The sequence below is a fragment of the Paramormyrops kingsleyae genome, chromosome 16 (assembly GCF_048594095.1).
Source record: "Paramormyrops kingsleyae isolate MSU_618 chromosome 16, PKINGS_0.4, whole genome shotgun sequence".
In the NCBI taxonomy this organism is placed as follows: domain Eukaryota; kingdom Metazoa; phylum Chordata; class Actinopteri; order Osteoglossiformes; family Mormyridae; genus Paramormyrops; species Paramormyrops kingsleyae.
Window position 1 is genome coordinate 14,785,261 of NC_132812.1, and position 24,794 is coordinate 14,810,054.

At 49.4% G+C, this 24,794-nt stretch overlaps 1 protein-coding gene across 3 annotated transcripts in view; it reads left to right on the forward strand.

The window, feature by feature from the left end:
- chn1 (chimerin 1) overlaps positions 1-24,794 on the forward strand; it is a 39,044-nt gene that overhangs the window by 4,793 nt on the left and 9,457 nt on the right. For all 3 annotated transcript variants that reach the window (XM_072700213.1, XM_072700214.1, XM_072700212.1), the window contains 4 exons: positions 7,099-7,130; positions 7,242-7,355; positions 11,555-11,849; positions 23,430-23,507. In XM_072700213.1, the coding sequence (XP_072556314.1) occupies positions 7,099-7,130; positions 7,242-7,355; positions 11,555-11,849; positions 23,430-23,507 (519 nt within the window). The remainder of the gene's footprint in view (positions 1-7,098; positions 7,131-7,241; positions 7,356-11,554; positions 11,850-23,429; positions 23,508-24,794) is intronic.

Sequence of the window (24,794 nt, forward strand, 5' to 3'; positions counted from 1 at the left end):
ATATTGCTCACTCTGATGCCGGACTGACCAATTATGTAACTGCTTTGCTGCTTATTCTAGTATCGTCTGCGCACCCACACACACACACGCATACATACATACATATGTTTATATTTATATCTTTGTGGGGACCGTCCATTAATTTCTATGGGCATACCCCTAATTCCAACAATGACAAACATAATGCCTACCCAGCCCTAACCTTGGCCATAAGTAACCTAAGAAAATGTAAAAATTTTGGCATTTGGAGTTTTTTTAAATTGCAGTCACAGATTTTTATAAAATCGAGTTTCCCCTTATAGGGGCTGAAAAAATGGTCTGCAGAACATAATATATACATGGCCCACACAGAGACACACACACAAACACAAAAGCTCCCCCACCACTCTGGCCTCTGTGGCATGATCTTGTTCCATTAGTGAAATTAGCTGAAGGTACGCCCCCCCACCCCCCCACCTTGTATGCCCTCCCAGTGTCATCGCCTCAGCCTTACTCCCTGCCTATTCATCACCCTGCCTCCCTCCTTCTCTCCTCAACCCTGACCAATTAGGAATTATTGTCCCAACCCCTCCCCTCCGTCCCGACAAAGGGAGACGATACCGACAAGGTGGCCTCCTTTAGCTGCCGTTTTTGGCTGTGCGGAGCTTCATTGCTGCGGGGGTCTCTTTGTTCTCACAGCGGGTCGGGTGAGCGCTGGGTCCATGTCCTGCCTGAAAATAGCTCGGCCCTTATTGAGCTCTGAGATCCTGGGCTGCACGTGACGGGTATTTTTTGCCCCCGTTATGATCGCTTCAGTGCTGCTTGCCCGGGATTACTGCAGGAGCTGAAATGGCTGTCACTAAAGCTGGCATTAAGCTGGAGGATCGGGCAGTGAAGCCTTGCAGAGGTTTGCAAATGACCCCCCCTTAAGCATGCCGTCTAACCCCCCCGGCAGACTGATTTGGCCCCTTCTACTCCACTCTTGCTATTGACACTTCCCAAATGGAAGCGCTTGTGCATTTAAATATAAAGCAAATATTCTCAAATAGATCTTTATCTAAATAAGTTATTTTTTTATTATGAAGCTACATTAGAGAAGTATTTAATTCCATCTCCTTTCTTGTATTTTTTTTTTTCCTTCCAAGTAAAATTATTTGGTTATGTGCAAATTGATTCCCTCTTAATATTAATATTGTATGTGGCCCTCTATAACTGGTATAAGTGAAAGAAAATATCCAGTAATTTTGTAAAACAACTTGTAAAATATATATTCTAGAAAAAGGGAAAGGAATCATTAAATATTAAACGAATGTGATAACAGGCACATGAAGGGATCGCCTTGAATTTAAATTTTAATATTTAGGTTGCGTGTCTGGAATGAATTACCATTGCCTTATTGCCATGGTCTTGTCAGTAATTGCTGAAAGCTCCACATTTTTGAAGCCTTTCTGGTGCAGTTTCGACCATCTGCTATCCAGGGCACCATAATAAAGGACTTATAAACATTCAAATGTAGTTTGTACCCCTACCCACGTGCGTGGCTTTAATTAAAAACCTGGAGGTGATCGGGCTGCATATTTAATGCATATTCATCATTAGTTATTGTGTGTAGGTTGCGGGGGGGGGGGGGGGGATGTGAGCCACCTCAGCCCTGAACATCGTTAATCCTGGACCTAGGAAGGGTTAATCCCTGCTGAATTGTTCAGTAGCAGGAAGTCCTCAGCCATGCCCCTGGTCATGTTCAGCTCAGCTTGTTTTGGTTATTTCTCCATGCTGTACATTTCCCAAGACATTTCCCTGAAAAAGGCCCTGTCTGGGATATAGTAACATTACAGAAGGACCCACAGAGCGTGCTGACGTTCCGGGGGAGTGGGGTGACACCTCCGAGGATGCATCACCGCGGGCGGATAGCGGCATTCCCGCTGGCCTGGATGGCGCGGGATTCCCCCTGCTAATCTCCCACTAAGGCTGGCCAGTCCTGCCCCACAGCCCTTGGCAGACTCCCCGCCCCTTGTTGAGCCGGCTGCCCGGTTAATCAGGCTCAGTTCTGTGAAGCGTATCGCAAACGGCACAACGGCCCCTTTCTTCCGCAAACACGTTAATAATTAATTAACGTTGGGTCCAGACGGTCGCATGTGAGGGCTTCCCAGTTCTCCCGCTCTGTCCCCGAGAGCTATATTCTCAGGAGACGTGAGACCTGATGCCTTTTTCCTCATATCATCTCGGGAAATCTAGACCAGAGCGGCTTGATTTACATGTCATTCAGAATATGCAAATAAGGAGGGAATGGGGCAACTGCTCCCTCCCAGCCTGCAGGACACGGTAGACGCACTGGGTGGGTGTCTCGGAGCGCCGCACAGAATCGCGTCCGCATCGCTATGCTAACATGTACACTTTTCTTCCTTTGCCATTACATGGACTGTGATCCCTCCGTATCTCCATTAGGTTATTGGCATTGCATGGTAGAAAAATTCAGAGATTTTATCCTCTGCGACAAATATATTAAATGTATTCTTTTCTCTGTGGTTTCCTTACCTGCCCCCATTTTACTAAGGTTTTTAGTAAAGTTCTTTTTTTTCTCAAGCATCTTATCTCAAGCATCTTATTTAGATTGTTTTAATTGTTTGTAGCATTTTATAGTTCCTTATGGCATTTTTTTTACCAGTTTGGTTCTTCACTCTGTTTTTAAAACCCATTTACTCTGATCATGGATATAGCCCTACTTGCTAGCATGGTGGGGTGGTGCCTCACACCGCTGGGACCAGGGTTCGAGTCTCCACCGTGGCTCTGTGTATGTGGGGTTTGCATGTTCTCCTCATGCCATCATGGGGAAAAACATGTGGCGTCATTCAGAAAACATGCAGAAGTTGATTGGAGTTAGCACATTGCCCATAGATGTGCATGTGTGAGTGTGCCCTGTGATGGGTTGGCACCTGATCCTTGGTTGTTCCCTGCCTGCTCTAGACTCCCCTGTGACCCTGAACAGGACAAGCGGTTACTGAAAATGGATGGATGGATGGATGGATGGGTTCTGCCATGGTGTTATGAATCAATATAACCACCCTTATGTGTTCATCCATTCCTAGCTAACCTGTATCATCGATGGGAAGCCAGTCTATCAGAAATCCCGCGAACACATTAATATATATAGCATGTGCAAGCTTTAGACGAACACATCACAAACACACTATGGGCAATATAAAGCATGTGCAAGCTTCAGACAAACACATCACAAACACACTATGGGCAATATAAAGCATGTGCAAGCTTCAGACAAACACATAACAAACACACTATGGGCAATATAAAGCATGTGCAAGCTTCAGACGAACACATAACAAACACACTATGGGCAATATAAAGCATGTGCAAGCTTCAGACAAACACATCACAAACACACTATGGGCAATATAAAGCATGTGCAAGCTTCAGAAAAACACATCACAAACACTATGGGCAATATAAAGCATTTGCAAGCTTCAGACAAACACATAACAAACACACTATGGGCAATATAAAGCATATGCAAGCTTCAGACGAACACTTCACAAACACACTATGGGCAATATAAAGCATGTGCAAGCTTCAGACGAACACTTCACAAACACACTATGGGCAATATAAAGCATGTGCAAGCTTCAGACAAACACATCACAAACACACTATGGGCAATATAAAGCATGTGCAAGCTTCAGACGAACACATCACAAACACACTAGGGGTTATATAAAGCATGTGCAAGCTTCAGACGAACACATCACAAACACACTATGGGCAATATAAAGCATGTGCAAGCTTCAGACGAACACTTCACAAACACACTATGGGCAATATAAAGCATGTGCAAGCTTCAGACGAACACATCACAAACACACTATGGGCAATATAAAGCATGTGCAAGCTTCAGACGAACACATCACAAACACACTAGGGGTTATATAAAGCATGTGCAAGCTTCAGACGAACACATCACAAACACACTATGGGCAATATAAAGCATGTGCAAGCTTCAGACAAACACACTATGGGCAATATAAAGCATGTGCAAGCTTCAGACGAACACATCACAAACAGCCTTGGAGGTGCTGCCCCTGTTAGTATGTGTGTTAATTATTAATTGTATATTAATTTTGTATTGTCCATGAATATTGGTCTTAGCCATTTTAAGGGTGGATTGTGTTTTGACTCCCTGCCTATGTGCTTCGAAGCACTGCTGATATTAATCTGTACTGTGAATAAAATGGGGAAATGGTGACCTACCAATACACTGGAGTGTTAATTAACCTCTTCCTTTATGGGGTTACACGCGGGGTTGGAATGTGCGTGAAATTCTAATTAAAAGCGTGAGGCACTTCCAAGTGGAAGACTTTTAATGAATAAAACGAGCCCAGTAAAACAGTCAATTAGATAATGTCAATAAATTAAATTAACGTTGCGGTAATTAGGCAGATTGACTGACCGATGATAGGATTTTGTTTCCGCTGAAATGATAGTTGCAGTTTAATTGTCGAGTTTGTCATTGTGTATGAAGGTGGTGGTGGGGGTGGGGGGGTGGCGAAAGTAAAAATAAATAAATAAAATAAAGGAGTGATCTTCAGCAACAAAGAGTGCCACAGACATGCTGATGTTTCTGACAGGGAGCCCTCTGCTTGTTTTTGATTCGCTACAAAGGGAGCCGGGCTCTTCCTGTTCACTTCAAACGCACGTCAAGCCTCCGGCATCCCCCTCCCTCATTGAAGCCGCTCCATCGCTCCATGCTGAGGCCCATCTCCGCTTTTTGGGCTCCTGCGGCAGCTTTGAATCGGAGGGTCGCTCCCTGCATGGGATGTTTCCGCTGAGTGCCTCCTCAGAGGGTGCCATGCCGTCCTGGGTTGTTTAGGGAACACGCTCTGAGTACACAGCGCCATACGTGATTCAGAGCCTGCCTGAGTTCTCCCCGACTGTCTGTGAAGATGGACGGACAAGGCAGGCCCTCTCTCCTGGGAGGGTTTAACTGGGGTACACTGACAGGTACCACATGCCCAGGATGGTGGAGCTTAGAGCCCTCTGAACTGCATGTGACACTTCCAGTTCAGTGGAGATGTACTGGAGAATTGTAGTGTTTCCCTCCAACATATTTGTACTCATAGTTTCCCAGTGTGTTTATAATGAGGTCGTGGATGGGGGAGGGGCCTGGATGTCCTGGGCTTAGATGGGGTCAGGTGCTCAGCCCACATTCTGTATACCAATTCTTTCTATTCAGTACCTGAGGTTGTGATTGTTTGGGGCCGTTGTATATGGATGTCCTTGCTGGTTACTGTATATCTGACCTTCCCTGGCTTTTTGTCTTGTTCCTTCCCACTGCTTCCACACTAACGTCCCAGAATAAGATAGCTGTCAGCAGTACGCCTGCGGATTGGTTGTCCTTTTTCAAATAGGCCAAATGTCTGGTAAAGTGGCGAAGGGGCAGTATTATTGTTCTGTGCTCACAGTTGATAGTCCTCGTTTGGGGTCAGCCGCAAACCCGGCCACCTTTGGGCCGGTTCGCTCCGTCAGTCCCTGGCTTTGAGGGAGGTCGGCGGCTGAGCTGGGCCTTGCACGCACTGTCACGGTCCTGACCCAGCTAGCGAGGCGCTAATCTGGAGCTGCGGGTCACGCGTTGCCATGTGAGGATGGAATGTGAGTGATTTGAGCCTGATGCTAAATCCAGTGCCAGACCATGCAGAATGCGGCATTAGCTTGTTTTTGAGCCTCTTCACCTGATCCTTTTTCTTCTGAAGAGAGTACAGCCCTGGACAGTCTCTAAGAGGCCAGGATTGCCTTTCTTGGGAGCCCGCCGGAGATGTCCTCGCGGTGCAGTGAGGCATTTTGCTCCTCTCATGCTGGAGAGCCCTTAATGCGTCATTTAAATTCACGGACGTTTGACAATATAACCAAGCACTGATAGCCCTGCCCCCAACGCCGCCTCCGTGTTCACCGTTCGCCGTCGCAAATTGCGTTTTTTACCGTTGACTTTGCAGATATCTCACCCCCTCTTAATTAACTCGTCCTGTACTCCAGCGAGCCTTGGGCTTCATGCCGAGCTTGCATTGAGGAGAGACGCCTGGCTGCTTCGGGAGGTGTGAGCTCTCCGGGGTCCTATGCCTCTTCCGGCTTGATAGCTCTCACATTCGCTTCCTGTGTGTTGAAGTGAGGAAAAGGATGAGACCTGTAGTGCTTCAATGACTGTATGTTTGTTTAGCTTGCTGATATGAAGGTGATGTGAAATTCTTCTAAGAAGACTTTAAAAGGACCCCTATGGAGCCTCTGTTTTGGGCCTAATCCCAGTCCTAAAAATCATGTACATGGGGGCAATGTGTGGGTCAGCAGGTTAAGCATCTGTGCCTGTGATCGGAAGGTCGCTGGTTCAAGCCTCATCAGAATAGTTGCCCCTCCACTGAGCCTTTGAACGAGGCCCCGAAACCCCTGAAATGTTTTAGGGTCGGCAGAAAAATGGCTGAACCTGTGCTCAGACGCCATTAAAAGTGTGTGTGTGTGTGTGTGTGTGTGTGTGTGTGTGTGTGTGTGTGTGTGTGAGTGAATCTCAGGGTAGAGCAAGATGGGGTATGCAAAAAGAAGCATTCTCATCTCCCTGTACTCGTACTTGTACAAATGGTAACCAAAACATTATTTCATTTCACTATGTTCCTTTAGTAGACATTTACTGCTCTGTAGCCCAGAGACTTGATAATGAGCTTTGGAGGCTCTGATGTGGGGGTGGCAGCTTTTGGAATCTCAGAAGTGGCCCCACAGCTGAATAATCTGTCCCATGTTCCTGCCTGGGTCACTTACTCATCGTTTGCGTTTCCGTTCAGACTCGGTTGTGGTTTGGGTTTCAGCGCATGTTCAAACGTGGTGCCCCCCGTGTTCCACCTCAGGAACTGCCACTGATACTGATCCTTGTTGTTGGTAACATCAAGTCACTCTTCAGGCCTGAAGACGGGCGATTCCCGGAACGGGAAACTGACGCCCCCACTAATATGTACATCCTATGGTTTGTCTTCTGCTGGCCTCTTAAATTAGGTTTTTTTCTGAAATGTTGTCTTGATGTTTAATAAATTGTTCCGATTTGTTTTCATCTGCTGTGTTCTTTTGTTTCAGGTGGAAAATCGTCCCAAGTACTATGGAAGAGAGTAAGTTTGTGTGTGTGTGTGTGTGTGTGTGCGCAATATGGAACTTAACATTACTTAAAAGTAAAGTCTTCCTCCTTTGTCGTAAGAATAGTTTCCTCCTCTTGATGTAAGGTACCACGGCATGATCTCCCGAGAAGAAGCTGACCAATTGTTGAGTGCTGCGGAGGGCAGCTACCTCATCAGGGAGAGCCAGCGGCAGCCCGGCACCTACACATTAGCCTTAAGGTCAGTGCAGCCGTCCCCCTTTCAAGCCCCTCGTTCTGTAACGTGTGCCGAAAGTCCAATCAGTGAATGTTTTTGCTGTGTAGCTGAGGTTGTAGGTGGTGTGACATCATATCAAGGACGAGTCAGACATCAAAGCATTTGTGACTTATATGCATAATGACACCCTGGGAAATTTGCCCAACTGCACACTAGCTAAGAAGTTAATTCCATTTATTTTATTTAGCAAAGTGAAGTACAAGCGTGGCAGAGAGTGCATTACAGACACATGGCTGACAAGGGGTCTGCTTAGCATAAGTGTGGATAGGCTGAGCTTCCAATCAATACCAAAGTGTAAGCACTTGTAATTAGCATTACACCCTGTGCTTGATTAGCATATAACAGTGTTTCCCAATCCGGTCCTTGGAGACCCACAGCCGGTCCATGTTTTTGCTCCCTCCGAGCTCCCTGCCAGACAGTCAACATTTTAGCTCGGGAGCTGGGAGAGAGCAAAAATGTGGACCGACTGTAGGTCCCCGTGGACCGGATTAGGTCCCATGATCTTGTAGCCCATGCCTTGTGAGTTTTCTCCTGATACTTTGTCCCCCCCCACCTGCTTCGGTGACATTCAGTTGTGCAGACATGTCTCTGGAAGTGTGTGGGGATGGGCCACCATCTCGTCCAGACCCCAGCCTGCTGTACACCTCCAGCTGGGCTCTGGGTCCCTTGTTTAGACAAGCAGATAATGAAGAAGAGCGGTTGGTTGAATGTGATCCTGCATTTTATTTGTGTTCCCAAAGCAAACAGAAGTTTGCTATCTGATAGTTAAGTGAGTCATTGTCTCTGGTACTAGATGTGCAGCCTCTCATATTAGTCTTTGAGTAGGAGGTGGTGATGTCTCTTTAAAATCACATTGTGTTCTATGCACTTACATTGTAGCTGTTCCCATAATTTTATTTTGTGGTTCTTCAGGTTTTTCTTGCAGTTATTAATCAGTCACAAAGTGTTAATGCAAATTCTGCTTTATTTATTTTTTTCGGTCTTCGCAAAGCTGTAAGTGTTCCTTTTAAGGGTCCGGTGGGCCAGAGACGCGTTGGGGTTTGGAACAAACACTGAGTCACTTTATGGAAATATAATCCAGCTTTCACAGCTTGAATTGCACTTCTCCGTCTTTGAGTCGTGCCTGCAGTGGCCGCTGGTTAGACGGGAGAAGGGGGGAGTCTAATGTGCTCTCGCACAACATAAAACTTACCCTGCCACTCATCTTCTAACCACTGATCCTGGCCTTAAAACTTAGTTTTGTTTCCAGTGCAATTTCTAGGTCAAGGTACTGGAAATGTATTTAGTGTGTTAAAAATATCACTTAATTTCTGAGGTGAAGTTTTAAATTGGATGAAGATGCACACTGTTTAATAGATTTTTCTTTTTTTGTCTGGAGACCCTGCTTCTTGACGCACAAGCTGAAAAGGCCTCCTGGAGAATTAAACTGGATCAGGGATGGGCTGCCTAACCCTAATTTGCCCATTAAATGTACAAGGCAGGATCTGGGCTGGTTCTGCTGGGCCTTTCTCACTAAAGGGGAGCCGACGCTCTGGGGGTTATGGGATTCGGCGTGTAAGAAATGGCTGGGGGATGTGCACTGTGCTTCTCTCTTGAGGTGTGCTGGGTCGGGGGGGGGGGGGGGCTCTGCCTGCGTCCGCCTCTGGCCTCATCCCATGGGACCCTGTAGTCCAGACCACCAGCTTACCCATTTACAAGCAGGCCGAGTGAGGAGCCTGGGTAGAGTGTTCCTGTGTGGGTGGGGGAGGAGGTGGAAGGAGGGCAGGTGGTCTGCCATTTACGTTGTGCCCCCCCCCCAGCCAGCTTCCATCACCAGCGTCTCCCTCCCCTCCTCAATGGTGGCTTTTATTTTAACCGCTGACGCATCTCACACCACCCGTTTCCATTTCTCCTCCCCCACCCCCGACGTCTCAGCCCTACCCGAGCATCTTCTGGCTTGCTATCACGCTCCATCCTTTCGCCTCCCCCCCCCGCGTGGTCACATAGCAGCATGGCCTGTCAGAGTCACACTGCCTGTATTTCCTGTTTTCCTGTAACTCATTTCCTGTAATTCATGTTGAATATATGGAGAAAAGCTAAGACTGATGCTGTGGATGTTGATTCATTTTGAAAGTGGAGATCCTTCATTCTTTGGCATTCTGGCTGTGTTGGGGGGGGGGGGGGGAAACAGGGCCCCTCATTTGCTGATGCTCTGCCCCTTTCACACTCCTCCAGTATTCTGAACAGTATTCGGGGGGGGTAAAAGAAACAAAACATAAATTGCTTCTTTTTTCTTTATTAAAAACAAAAATTGACTTAAAAGTAAATCAAAATACATATTCTGTAAAGTAAATAAAAATAAAGTAAATCTCCATTCAGGTGCACATTTACAAAATGATCTGTGCTTGTATTCGTATTACTGTGTCATATATTTGTGTGGCACAACCGTGTCACAGGAAATACAGAGCATAGCAAAATAAATATCCATTATGGTGCAACGTTTTAAAAAGTACCCCTGCTGTACTTGTGAAGCTGGAAGTTCTTAATGTGAACACATCAGGACGTACGGGCGCATGCGCAGTGGTGCGACTTCATCTGGCCCTTTCCAAATGTTGTTCAGGGGAAACACACAAACGTACAAAGGTTCCGCATTTGCAGCATTCGTTCGGTTCAAATGCATACCGAACCGAAAGAGCCGTAGCTAATGTGTGTGTGTGTGTGTGTGTGTGTGTGTGTGTGTGTGTGTGTGTATGTATATAAAATGTGTGTGTGTTTTGATATAGAAATATTCGTTAAGTTTGAGTGACGTATCTGTCTACACTGTCAGGTCCTGTATTGGCTCTGCAGGAATTGTTGAAATTTACTTATGTATTCTGCTAAGTTTGCTCTTGCCGTGGGGTTAACGTTTTCATTTCATGTGTTAATTGAGTTCAGCTGTGTTATCCATACCTTATCCCCGTCAGGCCGAGTGTCGCTCTTCCTGTCACCTGGCATCTCCAGTGCTTTGTAACCGTCTGTCTTTTGACAGGCTTTTAAAATGAGGATTAAGGGATCATATCTCCACCTGTGATGTCACTGCTATAATGAAAACACAAATAAGGGCAGAAATATTCATAAGAGGGGCTGTCAGGGCCTGCAGTGCCAGACTGGTCGCATAATTAAACATTCTTCTTCATGGGGGCAACTGGTGAGCTTTTGTAAGCCTCCTGATTGGTTAACGTTAAATAAAACGTTGAGCGGGGGTCGTAGGTCAAACGTGGATACGGCTGTGACTCGGCAGCCTGGCCGGGTCGTCGCCTTTATCTGTGGTTATCTGTTTGTAAACAAGCCTAGCTTTTGAGATTGGCTGCATGACAAAGTATAACCCCTCCCCTATCATGAATATTCATGAAGTCAGTTCCTGCCTACATGTTTTTGCAATTTAATGCCCTCGTAATTACTTTCCATTAGCAGTCTCCGCCAAGTAAGTGGAGGAACTTGTGCTGGAGTGGATGTGGAATTACTGGGGAACAAAGGGGAGGTATCATCTTACGTTAATGAACTTAGTGGCCTTTGGAGTCCGGTGCCGTCCAAGAGCCTTGGGGCCAGCTTGATGGACTTAGTATGAACGTGTCCAGAGTCCGCCATTGTTAGTCAGCCATTAGGAGATCGCTCTCAGGTCCTGACCCCAAAAAGTCCAGAATGTGGGCACCCCCCACCATGTGGAGGAGAAACCGGGCTTGGGCTCTGCAGTGAAGATGGCTGCCCGCTGTTCTCCTGCTCTGGCGTGCAGCGGTGCCTTTGGCAGCAGCAGAGTTTTCATTGGCTCCATTTCTGCCCCGGCTGCAATACTGCAAACCCTTTTCCTGCCTGAAATGGAAGCACAGAAGTCAAGGCCGTGTCCGCGCACCTCGGTGTTCGCCACCAAGAGGGGCTTCATTACATGCTAACTGGAAAACTGGATGCGGCTTTGAGTCTTTGCCCGGGTCACGATGTTTTTTTTTCTTTTTTTTTTCTCCATGTTATTTTCTGTAGCTTTTTGGTCGGAACCACCAGCAGTGTGATGACAGAACCAGTCATCCCTTTAAGGGAGACTTGTCTGCAGGCAAAACAGAGATGTATAAACCATATTCTTCTCCATATGCTCTGGGCGTTTGGCTCTTCCTCATCCCATTTCGCCATCCCTGTCCCCCTCGAAAACGCAGATTCGGGAACCAGACCAAGAACTTCCGCCTCTACCATGACGGCAAGCACTTTGTGGGGGAAAAGCGCTTCGAGTCCATCCACGACCTGGTGACGGACGGCCTGATCACGCTCTATGTGGAGACCAAGGCAGCGGAGTACATCGCCAAGATGACTATCAACCCCATCTATGAGCACGTGGGCTACACCACCCTCAACTGCGAGCCGGCCCTCAAGCGGCACACACCTGTCCTCCAAGACACCCCCGATGAGCGGGACAGCGTAGATGGCCGAGAAGAGGCGGGTCCAGAGGACAGGGTGAGCAGTTCTTATGTTCCAGCCAACTGGTTGTTCAGTTTCATGTGAAGCTCGTCAGCGTATATCTCCATATTTTTTGTGTCGTATTTGGCAGAGCCATTGAATCGGCCTGTTACATAAGCTGCTCTTTGCTTGCAATGGACTTTGTTTTATAAAGAGTTCATTACAACTTAATTGTAAATCATTCCCAAATGTTTAGTATATTTTTGAGGCTTTGGGACTAAAGGGACACGGCATCTCTGCCTTAACTGTTTGTGTGACACCTTACTAACCACTAGTGTGGTTGCCAGCCACAGTTTTGCCATTAATACGATTTTTGATTTAGCGCTGATCCAGGACAAGCTGCTCTGTTGACTTTTGGACACCCGCGGCTCGCTCCTAATGTTCGTCTGAGCCGTCCGGATATTGCATTGTTCAGGTCGATCTTTATCTTCTGGTTACTGCAGTTTTTTTTTTCCAGTTCTTGCAAAGTGTCTCAATGCAGAGTCACACAAGGAAAACCTCATATCTCTGATCCAACAGAGAATAGCTGTGTGTTTTAACACACACTTTTAAAAACTGATTCAGTATATCTTGTTTTTGAAGCTCCCCCAGCCCGTGCTGTATGTGAGACCCCCCCCTTCCCCTATATACAAAGCATGTCCAGAGGCCATGAAGCAAAAGCCCCGTCATTGTGCTTTGAAGCTCTCCGCACACCCTGCTGGTGCTCAGACGGCATCTCTGAGCCGCTTCTGTCCCGAGTTTGTGCTGCATCCTTTAACGATGCCTCTCTGTAAAGTACGGAGGTGCCTCTCTGGATTTGCTGACCTGAGCACAGCAGAGCAGGATCAGGAAGATCATACCTGGGTGCTGTCATGCTCTTGGAGAAATAATAATGTACAAAGCCGGCTTTAATGAAATGTCGGGCCGTCTGGCACCCTCAGGCCGCCGCCGCTCCATCAGCGGGACGTGTCCGGCTGTCCTCTGCGCTGTCCTGCCCTGTAATTGAAGGTGTACCCTTGCGCAAACAAACCTGTCCAGTCAGGGCTGCCGCATTGCAGTTTTTTTTTTTTTTTTATCCCCCCCCCCCCCCCCCCCACTGCTGCATCTAGACCGAACCAGAAGAGGAATAAGTAGGGATTAATGAGGACGTTCAGTTTGTCACGCCTGACCTAGATCAGGATCTCCTTTTTGCCCGGCAGTGACAGATTTCAGGAGCTGTCGTCATTTAGGCTGGCAGCAGTTTGCGGTGAGCTGTTGCGGGCGGGGGGGGGGGGCGCCATGCAGGGGTGCGAGAAAGCCGCGGCTCCGGCACCCTCGAGTCCTGCTCCTGGGTTCCACTGTAAGACTCGACCTTCTGTTCAGGTCCCTGCTCCTCTTTCGGCCGCTTTCCAGTCCCCTCCATGAGTCAGGGACACCCCCGGGTCCCTCCCCTTGTGCAAGTTTGACTGTCGTGTCGCACATTACCGTGATTCTGTGCACAGGAGGGATGCTTAAAGATGGAGTTTCTGCTCCTGTCTAAGTCCTTTCAACCGCTTGGAGGATTCTGCACAGTAGTTCTTCTGAAGCCTCTTGCCCAGGAACACTCTACCCCCCCCAGTTAGGGGACAGGCTACACTTTAATGCATGGGTTTCTTCAAGGCATCCGCGATAGCATATGTTCAGGTTTCCCCACTGTAATTTCGGAGGTTTCTCTCTAAGTCCCTGTGAACGTTCAGTGCTCTGCTCGTGTCCCCTTTTCTCTGCTGAATTGATGGCCACTGAACTGTACGGGCCTCATTTGTTCTGGACCATGTGTTTGTGTAGTTCATTTGAAATTATGCCGGCGATGTAGCGGATGATTTATTTTTTCTTCCCCCCCCAAAGGCGAGAGTGATCCTCTGCTCATAACCAACCTGCATCCATTTCAAACTTGCAGCAGAACTCCTGTTGCTCCTGTTGCACAGCGATGCAGGAGCCCTTTCCCTGAGCGTGGGAGTTCTCTCTCTCTCTCTTTCTCACCTCCCGTTCGTTATTGAGTTTTTGTCCAATGGCGATGAGGCTGTGCAATATGAAGCACCGCCTCTCAGACTTTGGGCCTATTAGGGTGCAGCCCAGCTGCAAATCGAATCGCTTTGTCACATCGCTTGACACTTGGTAGAGTGCAGTTGAGTGAAACACTTGTGTGCACAGTACGTCTCACGACAACTACAATGAGCAATTGGAAATCTACAAATATAACAGGGTGGCCTCCGTATTCTGAAGCCATATAGAAACGGAAAAGGCCTTTTATATCACCACGTGATTTCTGGAGAAGGAGTCTGCGGTTGATTTGAGCTGAGCTGACCCCTTTGTTGAATGACGATCACAGTACATAACCTTATGCTCCCAGGGCAGGCTGTAAGGAACCACGGATCAAGCCCACTTCTGTGTACGGAAGCAGTTCTGTAGCTGTCGTTAAACCAGCGAATTTCCTTGAGTCATCCGCGCAGCCCACATCTGTGATGTAACACTGGACGACGTAACATCACCGTGTGTGGCACTCCTGCCCGCCACCCGTGTAACTGAGACTGACCGTCACCATGTTGCGTACTGAGCAGATGCAGTCTCCGGACTTTCGCCAGTGCGCTTAGCACCGTGCCCACCCCCCACTCCAACAGACGTGAATGGGGTCAAATTTAACAAGTACTTGAGCGGCAGGTCATTAAAATTACAGTATTATTGCTTCCCCCTGAGGCAGAGTGGTTAAGGGTAACTCCCTGCATGCAGACGCAGGGTCCTACAGCCCAGATAACAGTTTAAATCCAGACGGTGTCTTTTACTGATTGTCACTGGGAGCTTCTTACAGCAAAATAGATTGGATTCGTTCCGCTGAGGGAAGGGGAGGTAATCGGCTGCGAATCATTCCCTGGTGGCTCAGTCCATTGGATGCATTGGCACCGCTGTGCTATTGGTGGCTGGAGGTGAGGGTTGTGCCTCCCCACCTACCAAGTGCTCAACCCTCTTGCTAATAAGAGAAACTGGAAAAGGTGGAGGAGCCGGCAGTGATGTGAATGATGAGACATCCGCCGTCCAGTGATCCGACAGGAGGCTTTTGTTCAACCAATGGCACGTACAGAGTTAGAGATCACTGCAAATGGAATCTGAACTGAGGAGAGAGAGATATATATATATATATAAAATAAAAATGTGAAGTAACATTTACACTGTATTTAGCAACTTTCACAGCTAACAGCTACTCCTATGGCTGAATGTTTTGTGTTTCGGTCAGAGCTGCAGAAATGACCGTCCTGGCATCTGAGTCTCCTGCCCTTTGATCCTCTCCCCCTTTAATCAGGCCCCGGCATCTGTGGGCTTCACTGGGGTTGTCTGTTCTGCTGACCCAGTTTGATATCCCCGCGCGTCCTTTCGTGCGACAGCATGGAAGGTGTTCCTGACTGCTCTCGCCTGTGCGGAGTGAGATCGATGTGCTTTGGTCCTGTGTCAGGCCCTCAGGCATTCTTTTAATATTAATTAAGCTCTATAGGTTCACCAAACGGCCATTCATTCCTCTCCTATAACCGCTTATTCATCACAGGCTCATGGGGAGCCTGACACTCCTCTCGGGAAACACAGCGCATGAGGCAGGGGATGCCAGTCCCATAAGACTGTACATTTTATATTGTTTTAAAGATTTGCCCATAATTATCACTATATTGTTATACAGTATTCAACAAAGTTATTGTACTTTATACTAATCTCATCCCTTAAACACCTGGCTGGCAGCGTGCCCACAAACGCGACACACTGACTTTGTGTGCAGTTCTCAGGAATCTGCAACCAGTTGTGATTGAGTCTTGCGGGGTTCAGACGACGAGCAGTAGCAGAATCTTCGCACGCGGTGCCGGCTATGGCTCCCCGCCTGCTAATCCATCTGAGCAAATGGCCGTACCCCTCAAACATCTTTAGTCTTTTTCAGGAAAAGCTTCGGTAGACACGTCCTGTGCAAACATCCTCGATAGTGCTACCGCTAAATATCGGACTGCGGATTGTCAATGTGAAACCAGTAGGCGCATAAACTAATAAAGTACTTGGGAAAGTATCTAGACTCGAAACAAGGTCCCCACTGAAACCAAGGGAGGTAGATTGACCCACAGAGACTAGAACCTACTGAAGCTGGTCCTCTGAGACCAAGAAGCGGTAAAACACAGGACCCAGACCTATATCTAGTGAGATGGACCTGGACCCCCACTGAGGTGAGATCCAGAGGATGAAGCCACAGGCCCCCAGACAGCGGCCCAGTCACGTGACTTCCTCCACACCGCATGCTAGCCGTCATTCAGATACTAACAAGCAACCAAATGGAGACATCTTCATCGTAACAGGAGCAAACGTCTTCTCAGTCAGCTTGTCGTCAGCCTGAACGATTCGGTATTTGTGGCACGCTGCCTGTCTTCAGACCATTTCCAGACGTATAGTTTTCTGTGTTTCTCCAAGCCGAAATCATTACACTGAACTAGTGTTTTCTGCAAAAAAAACTGCTTAAACTGAAGCAGCGATATCATTGGGTAATAAATTTGGGATTTGAGGTGCTTTTATAATGGTGTTTGGATAGTGAGATTCCATCCATCAGAGGCCAACCATCTGTTATCGAGGACGTATCTTGTGCAAATTACAAGCGTAGGGGGAACACAAATGCTGTTTTGCGGATGTTTTATTACTGGTTGTAGCCGTTGTCAGACATAATGAGGAGGATTCTCTCTGGAACGCGTTTGCCAGGCTGGGACTTGAGAAGCAGCCTGTGAGACGTTTAGGGGGGCTGTTTGCCTTGGGGGGGGGGAGGGTAATGCCAGTTCACAGTTCAGAATCCCCAGATTTAATTACTGGAGCGGTGAAGCCCTCGGAGCAGGCAGTAATGTGGCCCCCCTCCCCTGGAGACGGGCTGGCCGCTTTATCAAAAGGGCCCGGTGCTGGCACGCAGACGGAGCGCAGACGCAGCCGTCCCGATGGGGGCGCCGCGCTCTGCAGCAGCTGTGCTCGCAGCGTGCCAGATGAGGGGAAGCTCCACGCACAGCAGCATCACCGGCTGCCCCCCACACACACAGATTCACTCTCCTGCTTTATGAGCAGATAAAAACCATGAAGGGGACTCTGGCATTTCTTCTTCTTCTGTGGCTATGTGGGGGTGGGGGTTGGTTACAGTCCCACGTTTGTGCGTCAGTTTTCTGTAAAGGCTTTAAGGCGGGGGGGGGGGGGATGCTGGTGGCTGAAAGCACCCGCAGTTTAACGGCGCTATTCACCTTGGGATCAGATTTACTGTGACCCTTGGGCTGAGTGGCACCGCTTACGGGATGGCATCCTCAAAGAATTTCCCCATTGTGGGATTAATAAAGTCTAGTCTAATCTAATCTAATCCTAAATGGATGTTTAAGGCACAGGCGGGCGTGAATAGGTTGGCTCTCTGTGGGAACAACCAGTGTGCAGGAGCTTGATGCACCTTACAGTTTGTTTATTTATTAGATGCTTTTATCCTAAGTGACGTACTGGGAAAGCAAGATCAGACAGTCCCTGGAGCAGTTTGGGGTTAAGGGCCTTGCTCAGGGGCCTGATGGCAGACCCTGGGATTTGAACCGGCCATCTTCCGGTCGCGGGCACCTGTCCTAACCTGCTGATCCATGCAGCCCCTTTAGCACTAGCGGCTTGGCCCTCTGCATGACACTGAGGTTCATCCTGTGCCTGCAGTTTCACCTCCCCGTCGGTTTGCCTTTATACAAACTTTTTGCTTTTTGTTCATTGTTGTAGGGACTTGAATTTTGTTCTTTTTTTTGCCCCAAAAGAAATGTGTGTTTGTGTGTGTGTGTGTGTGTGTGTGTGTGTTTGTGTGTGTGTGCGTGTGTGTGTGTGTGTGCGTGTGTGTGTGTGTGTGGACTGGCGGGGGGGGGTGGTTGTAGAAGTACCGATTGTAAATGAATACAGTGGAAACCTGTGGTCCAGGTCCCTGGTGATGTTCTCTGTGTGGCCATTCAGAGTGGAGTGCACCCTGAGCCAGCCTATGAATTAGATACTGTAGCAGGCAAGTGTAACATCTCTGCAGTGTGAGTAGCACCCCTCTGAGGGGCGGCGGGGGGGGGATTGAGTGTGGTGTGGAGCCGGGGGGGTGGTTGCTGTAATTCAGCACCGTTGTGTAACCCAATCGATCAGCCTGTCACTGTGATTAGAGCTGGCGGAGGATGCCGGTATTAACATAAGGACAGGATGTACTGTACTGCAGTAACCCCCCCCCCCCCCCACGGTTGCCGTTCTGCTGCTGGTACGGCAGAATGAGCCGTGATTCGCTCACAGCTGCGGCTGCCGACTGCGGATGAAAAGTGAATGGTGGTGACCACCTGAAAAGGGGCCCCTCCTAATGCGAAAGGCTTAGTGACCCCGCAGTGTCTGTCTCTGCATAATAAACAGGTTTAGGATCCAGGGATGGCATGGGGGAGGGGGGCACCTTACTCATTATTTCCTTTACATGGCTACAATGTATATAAGGAGCTGCATGGTCAAATCGAGAGCTACCCCCCAACCTGTGTGCGTAACCATTAGGCTGGGAGAGCTTTCTGTACTTGGCATCAGCCATAATCTCTCCGTCTCTGTGTTGTCGCTGGCTGACCGGATGTTTCCCCTCCATTCCAGCGGTTTGTTATTTTGTATGTACCATATCACTCCCCACCAGTGAGTTAATGAATACAATATGTTCATTAACTCATGACCTGTCTCCTGTTAAAGCTTCTGTTTAGCGTGCCTCTATCTAGCGCACCTCGGTCTGGAGAGTCTCCGCTTAGCATGCCTCCATCTATCAAGCCTCTGCTTAGCATGCCTAAGTTTAGCGGGACCCTATTTAACGAGCTTCTGTTTAGCGTGCCTTTGTCTAGTGAGCTTCCATTTAGCGAGCCTCAGCTTAGCATGCCTCCATCTAGCGAGCCTTGGCTTAGCATGCATCTATCTAGTGTGCCTCAGCTTAGCATGCCTCCATCTGCTGTGCCTCGGCTTAGCATGCCTCCATCTAGAATGCCTCTGCTTAGCATGCCTCCATCTACTGTGCCTCTGCTTAGCATGCCTCCATCTACTGTGCCTCTGCTTAGCATGCCTCTATCTACTGTGCCTCTGCTTAGCATGCCTCTATTTGCTGTGCCTCTGCTTAGCATGCCTCTATTTGCTGTGCCTCTGCTTAGCATGCCTCCATCTAGTGTGCCTCTGCTTAGCATGCCTCTATCTACTGTGCCTCTGCTTAGCATGCCTCTATTTGCTGTGCCTCTGCTTAGCATGCCTCTATTTGCTGTGCCTCTGCTTAGCATGCCTCCATCTAGTGTGCCTCTGCTTAGCATGCCTCCATCTAGTGAGCCTCGGCTTAGCATGCCTCTTTCTAGCGTGCCTCGGCTTAGCGTGCCTCCGTCTACCGAGCTTCTGTTTAACATGCCTCCGATGAGCAGGCCTTCACTTAGCATGTCTACATCTAGCGTGCCTCCGTCTAGCAAGCTTCTGTTTAGCGTACCTCTGTCTGGTGAGCTTCCATTTAGCGAGCCTCTGCTTAGCATTCCAATATCTAGTGTGCCTCGGCTTAGTGTGCCTCTGTCTACCGAGCTTCTGTTTAGTGTGCTTTTGATTAGCATGAACATCAGCCTCTTCTGCACCGCCCAGATAAGTAAATATTAGCTTAAGGATTGTGCTGACATCAGGATTTGTTGCGCCTGCCGGGCATCTCTAATTTCCAGCAGTTTCCCTCCTTATTTGTTTTGTGTTTGCTGTGACGCCACATAATAAATTTGATGGAGATGCCCGGACGTGGTCGGGGTATGGCTGAGGACCTCTCTGCATGTAAGCCAGCCGGCCAATCAGATCCAGACAGATTTTGTGTGGAAGGCTCCCGCATGACCTTGCCGTGTGTTCTCAAGTCCGTTTTGCTCACCTGGCAATGCACGTCGCCATGGTGATGAGTAAGGAGGGTTATATGTTAATGGTGATACCCTGTCCGAGGCTGCAGAGCCCTGACAGCAGCACATGCACCTGCTCGCCACTGTGATGAAACGTCTCCTGATTTTGGCCCCTCTGCAGCCCTCCGAGAGTCGGGCAGTGGAATGTAATCTACTGCTGGGATGTGGGAGGCACACGCTGCCCTTCTGATCTCGCTGTTCCAATCTCAAGTTGATTCACACAGTTTTTTCCTTTTTTTTTTGGACTTTTGAAAGTCCTCGACACACTTTTCTCTCCCCGTAAACTTATCCATCAGCTGCTCAACGTTTATGTAACAGTTTCTATAAAAATCTAGTCACAGGTTTTCAGCTGTGCCGATGTAGGTTCCAGTTAAGGAGCAAAACAAACAGTCCTAGTTTGTGGCCGTTCGTGTTCGGTCTCCTACCACCCGTCTTCTCCGTTGCCTGTGGCTGTCAGAACGTGGCTAACATCAACTGAAACCCACTGTTGACTTTTAAATGGTGTTTTTTGGGTTGTGTCATGCATGGAGCGAATGCCGCTGAGAATTCGAGTCTGAAACTCGTCTCGCTGCGGGCCGCTCAGGTGGCCTCGTCGCAGCATGGGTCCTGCGCAACACCCCTGGAGGGGGGGACGGGGGGTAGACGAGGGGGTCTTGTGGCTTTCTTCATCCCTGGCGGGGCGATGGGGGATTCGGAATGATCCCCCAGTGAGGTGCCCAGCGTCCATCAGTGAATAAGCGTTTTTTAACGTTACATAACGTTACATAACGCGCACCGCCCACGCCGCCGGCAGGACGGGGGGGGGAGCAGCACTGCGTCCGCCTGACTCACTCATTTTGTTTTGCCGCAGTCTGCTTTGCAGAGCCTTCCACGTCCGTCTGACTTTCCTCCCAACTTCCTCTCGAAAGTTCTGAGCACCACCCTGTTCCCCTGTTGCTCTGACCCCCCCCCCCCCCCCCCCCGGGAGCAGTTACCCCAAGAATGGCACGTGCTCCGGTGTGATGGGCATCTCCTGAAGTGTTAATGTCCCAGTTATGTGTGATGGTGCGTCATCAGTGATGCCTTCACAGCCTTACATAATGTCAGGGTCCTTATTGGGGGAGATGGTGTGTTTTTTTCAACATGAATGTCACTGTCTGGCCCCCTGTGGGTCTCCCGGTCCAGCTTGCTTCATGAAGCTCTGAACAGTGACATTTCACAGCAGACCAGTACATGGCAACAATTAAACTGTTGATGTTTTATGGCAATTATGTTATATAACCTTTTTTGTTTTTCTGTCACTTCTACTCAAAATATGTTTATCAAAAGTTTGCTGGTCTGGAGGGTTTTTTCCCCAAACTGGTTGTTAAACTCGTGTCAGATTGCGGCGGACGTGGCGAATCCCTTCTCCTGCAGTACTTCCCCTCTTATCTCATGCGGGCCGTTTCTGTGAGGGGGGGCTGTATGCCCTCAGTGTTCCAGAAGCCCCCCCCCCCTTTTCCTTGCTTTGGCAGGGCCTCTGTATGGGATGCGTTCAGGGAAAAAGAAGCCAATCAATCCGTGTCAATTAGGGGAGCGTTCAAAGCGGATTTCACCCCGAGAGTGGGATCGCAGGGGGTGTCATTCGGGGGGGGGGGGTGGCTCTGCATGTGAAAGCTCTCCACTGCCTCCTTTCATCTGCCTCTCTCTGGTACCACTCCAGGCCCCCCCAGAGCCGGGCCCCGACTGCTGTCATTCATATTTAAGCCGTCTCCCGTTCCTGGCTTGGGGGGGGCGGCTGGGGAACCCCCTCCCAGGGCCAAGCGACAGGCTTGGAGCTTTTATGACCCTGAATAAAGATGGAGAGAGTGGATGGGCCTCTGTCACATGGCCTGTCCTAGGAACCAGGTGCCCTCCCCCTACAAATCACCCCCCCCAAATACCAGAGTGGCCTGTATCTTTGCTGCGGGTCAACAGTCACATGTGGGGGCAGTTTTCAGTCCCCAACTCTCACTGCACCCTGAACCAGCGGCTATTTGATTGACCCCCCAGCCTGTGCTTTCCAGTAGCTGGTAGGTAAATAATCTGTATGTGTCCCCTTCTTAAACCCCCCCCCCGCCCCTGGGAGGATGGAGATGGGGGTGGGGGGGGTTGGTGCTGGATTCAGTTCACAGGCACACTGCTTTCCTGTGCTTGCCGGTGATGGTACATCGTGTCCCATCTACGGAGCGAGTGAAAGTCAGTGAGGACTTGCTTCACAGGATATTTTAAAGAAGGCGCAAGCGGCCCATTAATAAACATAATGTAGCGATATGCTTCATACGATATTCACTCCGAAATTAGCATTTGTCCCCTTGCATATTACATTTTTTGTATGTAATTCAGCAATAGGTGAGAAAGCACAATGCAGCCCCCTGGTCTTATAAGGGATTTAATTACGTACAGAGGAAACATATGGGCTTTCACTCCCCAGGCTGACTAATGAGTCCGGCCCGTGGCCGCTTTGCATGAAAATGGGCTGCTTTTACATAATCCGTGTGCCGTGCCTTTCTGTGCTGTTGATGCAGGCCAATGTGTGTATGTCCATGGGACTTCAGTTACAGAGATTCAGTGTATCTGCGTGTAGAAATCCTGGCTTTAAATAACCTGCTGAAATACTGCGGTCCTCGTTCTCAGGACCGGGCTTGGGGCTGTGTCACTGTGGGAGGGATCTCTGGACCAGGAGTCCTCAGGCTCTGACGGTGGCGGACACCTCCTTCTGTGGTCCTTTTGCGGGCAGCAGTTCCGGATAGCATTAGTGCCGCGCGGCTCTCAGCTGAGTGGCGATGCATGACTCATTCACTCCTCGCTATCATCCCACTCTAGATCTGCCCCCCTCCCTCCCCTCTTTCCATCCTCTGTTCCTCGGGTTCTCCCGCAAAGGCTGGGAGGTGAGCGGAAGGGGTGGGGGGCTGGGGTGTTTTGGAATCAAATGGGAAAAAAAAAAAAGAGAGAGACGCTCGGCACAGCCTCCCCTGATTGGTCAGCTGCTTCGCGAATGTGACCTCTCCCGTCCGGCTTGGCTGCGCTTAGCCCCGCCTCCTCCCCCCCTCCCTCTCCCGAACGACTCTTGCAGCCTCCATGCTCGGTGCTGTCTGCGTTCCAGAGAGGCTATCAGCTCCGCGCAGGGAGGACAGGGATTACCGCAGATGCAGATGAGTCGCGCTGGTGTGGAAGCCCCCTGATCGCGCGCAGTCCTCCTGCTCCCATCAGCCCGGTGCAGGCGCGACCTGCCATCTGGCCTGTCCCTTTTAATGTTTCAGGAGAGTTTATTTTCGAGGGGCTGCTGGTAGGACACTCTCGCCGTCCCTCCGTGTTCTCCTGTCTGACCAACGCGGTCCTTGAGACGATGCAGACCGTGGAGCAGAGTATCGGCTAAGCCGGGAGCCTCTTGATCCGATCCGCCACCCTTCCCCTCGGAAACTCCACTCGGCCGGACAGCACAGATTCTCGCTGGTGCCGGTCTCTGCGGCGTCGCCGCATCCTGAGCATCATCATGCCGTCCCGGGAATCGTGCTCGGTCAAAAAGGGGAACAAGACCCTGGTGCACAAGAGCAAGCAGGAGAGTGGGCAGCAGGACATACTGGCGGCCGCCCTGGGCATGCGCATGGGCCCGCAGAAGCCGCCTTCCACCCTGTGGCAACCCCTCAAACTCTTTGCCTATTCGCAGCTGACCTCACTGGTGCGGCGAGCCACGCTGAAGGAGAACGACCGCGCGCCCAAGTACGAGAAAGTGCACAACTTCAAGGTAAGGGCTGCAGCTGTGCTGCGCCGTCTTCGCCGCTCTGTCCCTGAATGACGGAGGCAGCAGAAAGAGATTGGGGTCATCGTGTCGGTTCTGATTGCTGTTTGGGGACTAGCTGAACGGGGCCTTCTGAATGTGAGGGGAGGATTCCCTTGAGTCTGCCTGTGTTTTAGTTTTGAGTCAGTCTGTCTGTCTGTGTTTGTCTTCTTGGTCTTTCTGTCTGTTTTGCTGTCTGTTTCTGTCTGTTGATCTCTGTGTCTGTTTTTGTGTCGGTGTTTGGTCTTTGTTTTGGTGTGTGTCTGTTGCTCTTTCTGTTTTGGTGTCTGTGTCTCTGACTGTTGTGGTCTTCTGGTCTGTTTCAGTGTCTGTGTCTGCTGTTTCCTTTTTGGTGTGGGTGTCTGTTGATCTCTCTGTATGTTTTGGTGTCTGTGTCTGGTCTTTCTGTTTCCGTGTGCCTGTCGGCCTTTCTCTCTGTGTCTGTGCCTGTCTTTCAGACGTTTGGTCTGTTTTTGGTGTTTGTTGTGGTCTTTTGGTCTGTTTTGGCGTCTGTGTCTTGTTTTTGGATCTGGTTCGGTGACTATATCTGGCTCTGCTTTGGTCTGGCTTTGTTTTGCATCTGCCTGTGTTTGTTTAGAGTCTGTCTGTGTTGGGGTCTGTTCAGGTCTGTCCATTGATCAGGGAGTTCTGGCCGGAAGGACTGTGGACAGCTCCTCACTCGGTTTGGGCAGCAGATGGGGAAGATTAAGGAATTGATGGGGGATGGGAGGGGGAGGGGTCCCTCTTTGGCTCATGTCAGCAGACATCCCTCTGTCAGATAATGAAGTGGTGTACAGAGGAACACAACCCCCCCCCCCCCGCACACACACACACACACAGACACACACACTGCTGACATGGGCAGAAGTGCCCTAGCACCCCCCACAGTTCCACCTCACCATTTTAAGCTCCTTCAGGGTAATTTTCCCAGAAGGCCATTTTCCCCAGTCTTCCTACATCTGCGATAGTACCGTCAGACCCATACCACATAGAATGTTATTATTACGTATGTTTACTTTCAGGCTGGACCACCAAAGCTGAAAAGCCGACTTTTCACCATAATATACAGCTTGGGGCTTTGCAGCTAGAGTGACTGCGTCTTTGTTTGTCAAAAGCAATTTATTGTGCCCCTAGATGACCCTCAAAGAAGCGTTTGCCTGTTCCCTGAGAGCCCCCTCCTTATTGGCTTATGATGCTCACACACTCGCAGCTGACAGGCCGATGGTGCTGCTGATGTAAGCATCGGTGCCGGCA